Source organism: Hipposideros armiger, unplaced genomic scaffold (assembly GCF_001890085.2).
Source record: "Hipposideros armiger isolate ML-2016 unplaced genomic scaffold, ASM189008v1 scaffold_312, whole genome shotgun sequence".
NCBI lineage: Eukaryota > Metazoa > Chordata > Mammalia > Chiroptera > Hipposideridae > Hipposideros > Hipposideros armiger.
Window position 1 is genome coordinate 1,402,951 of NW_017731662.1, and position 6,000 is coordinate 1,408,950.

Sequence of the window (6,000 nt, forward strand, 5' to 3'; positions counted from 1 at the left end):
GTAGACGGACCCTCCCTAGGCAGTTTTGACTATCTAATAATAATAAAAGTCAACATTTGCTGGGGGTTTGTCCAGTCCCAGTGATCTAAGTATTTCATGGATTAGCTATTTAATCCTCACAACAACCCTATAAAGTAGATGCTCTTATTATCTTCATTTTACAGATGGGGAAATTGAGGCACAGAAAGGTTTGAGTAATGGGAAGGCTGGGCCTTAAAGCCACTCAGTCTAGCACCAGAGTCTATGCTCTTGACCCCTATGTTAGGCTGCCTTTTACCTACCATGTGCTGAGTATAGACACAGGGTCCTCTTCCTTTGTGTGGATATAGGGTGACCCTGTTTGTGGGTGGGGACAAGACTACCTTGTTTCTCTCTCAGCCCTCCTTCATACATTCTCCCTCCACTGTACACACTCATCTACATCTGTGGCTGTCCTCTCTTCTTTATCCAACCCAGATCTTGCAAAGGCAAACACGATACCCACCACCTCCTCCACGAAGCCTTCCCTGACTAAACACAGCTCACAATGGACTTTCTTCTCTCTAATTTGGCATAGTCCCCTGATCTAGCTCTTCATTATAATACTTTATAACACAGCTGTTTAACATGGCAACAATTATTTACCTAATTCTAATCATGTAAAAACAAAATCAGGAAATGATGAAGTGACTTTCTCAAGGTCACATAGAAGGTCAGTGATGGAAATGGGATTGGAGCTCAGTGATCTACTCACTACAGAACTGAATGCCTCACTGTCTGGCCCAAGTTGTATTAATGACCAAGAGGTTCTATTGACATAATTAAGACATTGATGAAATTTCGTCCTTGGTGTCCCAAAGGACTCCATGCCATCTGGGAGCTCACCAGCAGGGATGTAGATGTTAGCGGGTCACAGGCTGGCCTCCCGTTAGCCTTAGAAGAACACTTCCACCATGGACCCCCTGGGTTCCTGCTGGCAAAGGTCTAGATGCTGGTGAAGTCTCTCTGGCCCCAATTCTAGGTATCCCTCCCACATCTTTAGAACACATTGGCGAAGAGGACAATTTTCAATCAGTAGAAGAATGTGTGGGAAGACACATGCACACACACACACACACTCACAAATCCTAACAGGCTGTTGATGCTAGTGAAAATCATTTTTTGTTTTTTTCTGCAGATGTATCCTTATTCTCTTCTTGGAAGGGGCCTTAGGAAAATTAGAATGGAGTGATGAGTCAAGATGTAATTTAACGGCAGCCCCAGGAAAGTGTAGCATCTCATTCTTAAAGACGAGAAAATCCAACTATATTCAGGGTTGCTAAGGGACTTGTCTAGGAGCCTACCCCAAGTAGTCATAGGTTTTTTTTAATTCTCGGGCTTTCCATCTCCAGTCATTGGAACCAGAATGTCTCCTAAATATTTTTCTTTCCTATGAAAAGCATCATCACACACAGCAGTCTCTTTAGTGAAGTGTCGTGGGGCTTATGTTGGAAGGCCTAAGGCAAACAACCAGTTTCTCTGACAGCCAGTGAAAAATGGTTTCCAGGATGCTGCCTTCACAGTAATATCTCTTTGCAAAATGCATGCGTACAAAGCAGACTTTCTCTCACATGATTACTAAGAATTCTGTACTTACTTTTTAGGTTGTTACCACTGGGAAGGAACAACTAGATTTTGAAACAGGACCAAAGATATTTGATTTGCAGATTTACATTAAGGATGACGTTCGTGTCACTGACCTGCAGGTCCTAACTGTCCAGGTAACAGATGTGAACGAGCCACCTCAGTTTCTAGGCAACTTGGCAAAAGGTAAGATACACCCAGTGCAATGCAGCCCAGATGGTGGCATCGGGGAGGACCCTGCGGGATGGAGAAAAACAGCAAAGTTAATACACAAGCAGCTGTTTCCCTGGAAAAGGCAGCTGCTTAATGAGCAGGGAATAAATAAAATGTCCTCCAGCCTAGGACTCCCAATAATAATGCCCAACAATGTCCAAAGCCATTCACACCCATGGTTTCTCTTGGGTGCCTCCCAGTCCTGGGGAGGAAACTAAAGCTTGGGACCTCAACTGGGTCACTCTGGAGGAATCTGGGCCAAGCTCATCAGGCTTGTCACTGTGCGCTGGTCATTGACTGACCTGTTCATTCTCCCAGTGGACGCTGATCCCTTGTGAGTCTGGGGTCTGCTGTGGAGTAGGGACAATATGCATGAGAGCATAGGGTAACTTCCTGCATGGTTTCCCTCAGGCTCATGGCTTTGAACGCCGTTCATACTGATAAGCTCCAAGTCTATCAGTTTAGTCCAGGTTCTCCCCTGAACTTCTGACTCAAATATCCAAGTGTCTTACCTAATATCTCCTCTTGGATATCTAATAGACACCTATGATAGTGTGATTTATAATAAGAAATATATATTTGGTCTTTCTTCTGTTCCTGACACGAAGCTCCTAAAACCCTTGGACTTCCTGTGATGAGAGTAATAAAGGCATCTTTTGTTATGTTAATGACATGACATTTGGAATGCCCCTAGGTCACCTACCTATGGCAGTTGTGACCAGTGGAACATTACAGGAGGGGAGAAGGGGTAGAGATTGAGTTCAATTACCAATGGCCAATTATTTAATCAATTATGCCCATGTATTGAAGCCTCCATAAAAACCCAAAATGGCTGGGTTTGGTGGAGTTTCAGGGAAAAGGGTGTGCCCAGAGAGCATGGAAGCTCCGTGCCCTTTCCCTGTGTTATGCCCTGTGCATCTCTTCCATCTAGCTGTTCCTGAGTTATATCCTTTTATAATAAACCAGTGATCTAGTAAGTAAAATGTTTCTCTGAGCTTTGTGATTCCCTCTAGCAAAGTAATCGAACCCAAAGAGGGGCTTGTGAGAAACTCAGATCTGTAACTGATGGGTCAAAAGCACCTTGACTTGAATTGATTTGAATTGTAGAACACCCAGCTGGTGTCAGAGAATTACTTGGTGGTGTAAAAAAAACCTCCACACATTGGAATTGGTGTCAGAGTACGACATCTCATACTTAATGTGTTCCTAAACCAAACTCTTGATTCCCACTCCAACCCACTGACTCCCACCATCCCCACCCAAAGCTGCTTCTCCTGTCCTTCCCATTTTAATTAGTGGTTACTCCATCCTTCCGTTGCTTGGATTAAAACTTTGAAGTCAGTCTTGACTCCTCTCTGTCTTTCACACCCAACATCAAATCCATTAGTAAATCTTGCCAACTTCTAAATCTGTGCAGAATCTGACCCATCCCTAGCTTTTCCACCACTACCTCCATGGTGCAAGCCACTAGCCGTGTCTTGCCTGGATTACTGCAATGGCCGACTCACTGGGCTCTCTGCTCTGCCCTTGACCTCTGCTGTTGATTTTCCTATACAGCAGACAGAGGGGTCCTGTTAACTATCAGTTCAATCAAGGCATTCCTCTGCGAAACCCTACAAGAAATTTCCCATCTCACTCAGAAGGAAAGCCAGAGTCTCCTTAAGACCCCATCAAATCTGGTGAGCCTGCACAATCCTCACCCCCGCCATGTTGTTCCCACACATCTCCCTGCCACCCCTTCTGCTCCAGCAGGCCTGCTCACCCATCTGTGAGTGCTCCAGGCACAACCCCATCTCAGCATATTGGCATTTGTGGCTTCCTCTGCCTCTTCCCCCATATCCCTATGTCCCTCCTCATTTCTTTAAGAATTTTTGTTCAAATGTCGGTGAACCTTCCATAACCACAGTATTTAACATTGTAACCCGACTCACAATACTCCTTTCCCTGATTTTTCTCCAAAACATTGCTCAGTAACACACATTTACTCACTTATTTTATTATCTATATTTTCCCACTAGAATGCAAGCTTGTGAGAGCAGGGTTTTATGTTTTGTGAACTGCTATATTCCCAATGTGTACATTACTGTTTGGTACATAGTGAGAACTCAGTAAACATTGTTTGTTTGTTTTTGTTTTTTTTTAAAAGATTTTTATTGGGGAATTGGGGGATGGGAACAGCGCTGGGGAACTGGGGGAAGGGGAACAGACAAGTTGCTGTCCTTTTGTTCTTCAGTCTAGTTGTGGAAGACGTTACTTCAGTGGCCCATGTTGATATTATCATTGCGCTCTTCCCGGGCGAGGCAGATCAGTCGAGGCAGATCAGTCGCCGGTTTCTGGATGGCCGCTCACACTGGCCACTGGCTACACACGGTAGCCCATGGCAACCCACTGCCGCAGGGGCTGCAGCCTATGCCATCCCCAGCGACTCAAGGCAGCCCAGCTCCAGGTTGAGCTGTTGTTCAGCATCTTAGCTGTAGAGGGCAGTGTCACTGGCCCTCACATGTGGGATCCGAACTGGGGCCCTCTGGCGTCCCAGGCCAGCTCTTAACCAACGCACCACTCGGCCAGCCTTGTTTGTTTGTTTGTTTGTTTGTTTGTTTGTTTGTTTGTTTGTTTGTTCGTTCGTTTGTTTGAATGAAAGCATGAACAGTGAGCAAGTGAATGAAAGCTGAAGCTCAGATGTAAGATGGCTCAAGTTTGAATTTTGATTTTGTTACTTACTAGTGGAGACAACCTCGTAAGTCCTCTGAGTCTGTTCCCTTATTTATAAGTTGGAGAAAGTGACAATACCTACTTTCTAGGGCCGCTATGAAGATTAAAGGAGAAAACATACGTTCAGTCCTCAGCACGGCGTCTCTAAGAAGAGTGAGTTAGTGTTAACATTCTCAGTCATGTCTCAGACAGAGATTCTCAGAAAGAGAAAGGGCAGGGCAGAGGGCATGGCGGCCCCTCAGGCAGGGCTGGTGCTGCCCGGTGGCGCTGCCCGCTCCTCCCTTCCCGACAGCTGAGAACTCTGAAGTAGATGAAATCAAGTTTTGGTCCCTTTTCTGAGCCTCCGTAGCCCTCTCTCCCCCTTATTCCATCTCTCTCTGTTTCACTGTCAGGCTTCTCATTCCAGGGACTCGTTTCTGCCGAGATGCTAAGTGCACTTCAAGGCGGGAACTCAGCTCAGCTTAGGTGGAACTTGCACATGGAGGGGCATGTGGGGCTTGGAGCAGCCCCAGCCTGGAGGTCCCTACCCGAGGCTCCTTTCCAACTCTGCTCTTACCACCTCCGTCTCTCCCACTAAACAACAGCATCCTGGGACACCGCTCATAGGAGGACATATGTGAAGACTGGGGTCCAGGTTGGCCCACCCTAGCACTTCATTCATTCCCATAAACGGACCCACTCCTGCGATCTCGCTGATTGGCCGTGCTGTCACTCATGGCCCTTATTATTGCAGCCCGCTCTTTCCCACAGTGCTTGGTGTCCTTGGCCGTGTTTGGCTTCCTTAGGCTGCCCTGGTTTGGGAAATCTCGTTTGCTTTATCTAATAAATTTTTTTTTATTCCACTGTGGGTATGGGTGTAGGTCTAAGCCTCTACATCGTGGAAGGAGCAAACCCTGGATTCATTTACCAGGTTGAGGCCTTCGATCCAGAAGACACAAATCGAAACATACCCCTCAGCGTAAGTCTCCCTGTTAAACTGAAGAGGGGCTTCTCCACGTTTCCTTTGACTCAGGAGCCTGGTGTCCTGGCAGGGTGAGCTTGGGCAGTGGCAACGGGAGGACTATGCTGCCCACTGTCAAAGCATAGAGGACAGGGGAGGCTGGCATGGGCATGAGGGCTCTGGAGACAGACACCCCAGACTGGACTCATGGTTCTGTGTGATCTTGGACAAGTTCTTAACCTCTCTGAGCTTTAATTTTTTTCATTGGCCAAATGGAAGAATAATAGCACCTAACACAGTTGGAGGGTTACAAGTTTTAGAGAATGAACGTAAAGCCACTTAGCACAGTGTCTGGTATATTGAAATTGCTCAATATTTCTTAATTCTAAGATGGTAAAAATCCAGCTATATTATTTTAAAAATAAGCATAAAATGTATACCCCAAAGGCAGGCATTAACACTTCCTTTTCAGAGATAAAGCCAAGTTGCTTGGAGCCCAGTTGAGCGAGAGCCAGAGCGAGAGAGCGAGAGAG

General features: G+C 46.1%; 1 protein-coding gene across 1 annotated transcript in view; it reads left to right on the forward strand.

The window, feature by feature from the left end:
- The window catches only part of CDHR3 (cadherin related family member 3), a 71,790-nt gene that overhangs the window by 16,095 nt on the left and 49,695 nt on the right, over nucleotides 1–6,000 (forward strand). Inside the window, 2 exon segments of the mRNA XM_019660122.1 lie at nucleotides 1,623–1,788; nucleotides 5,388–5,485. Coding sequence (XP_019515667.1) covers nucleotides 1,623–1,788; nucleotides 5,388–5,485 — 264 coding nt within the window.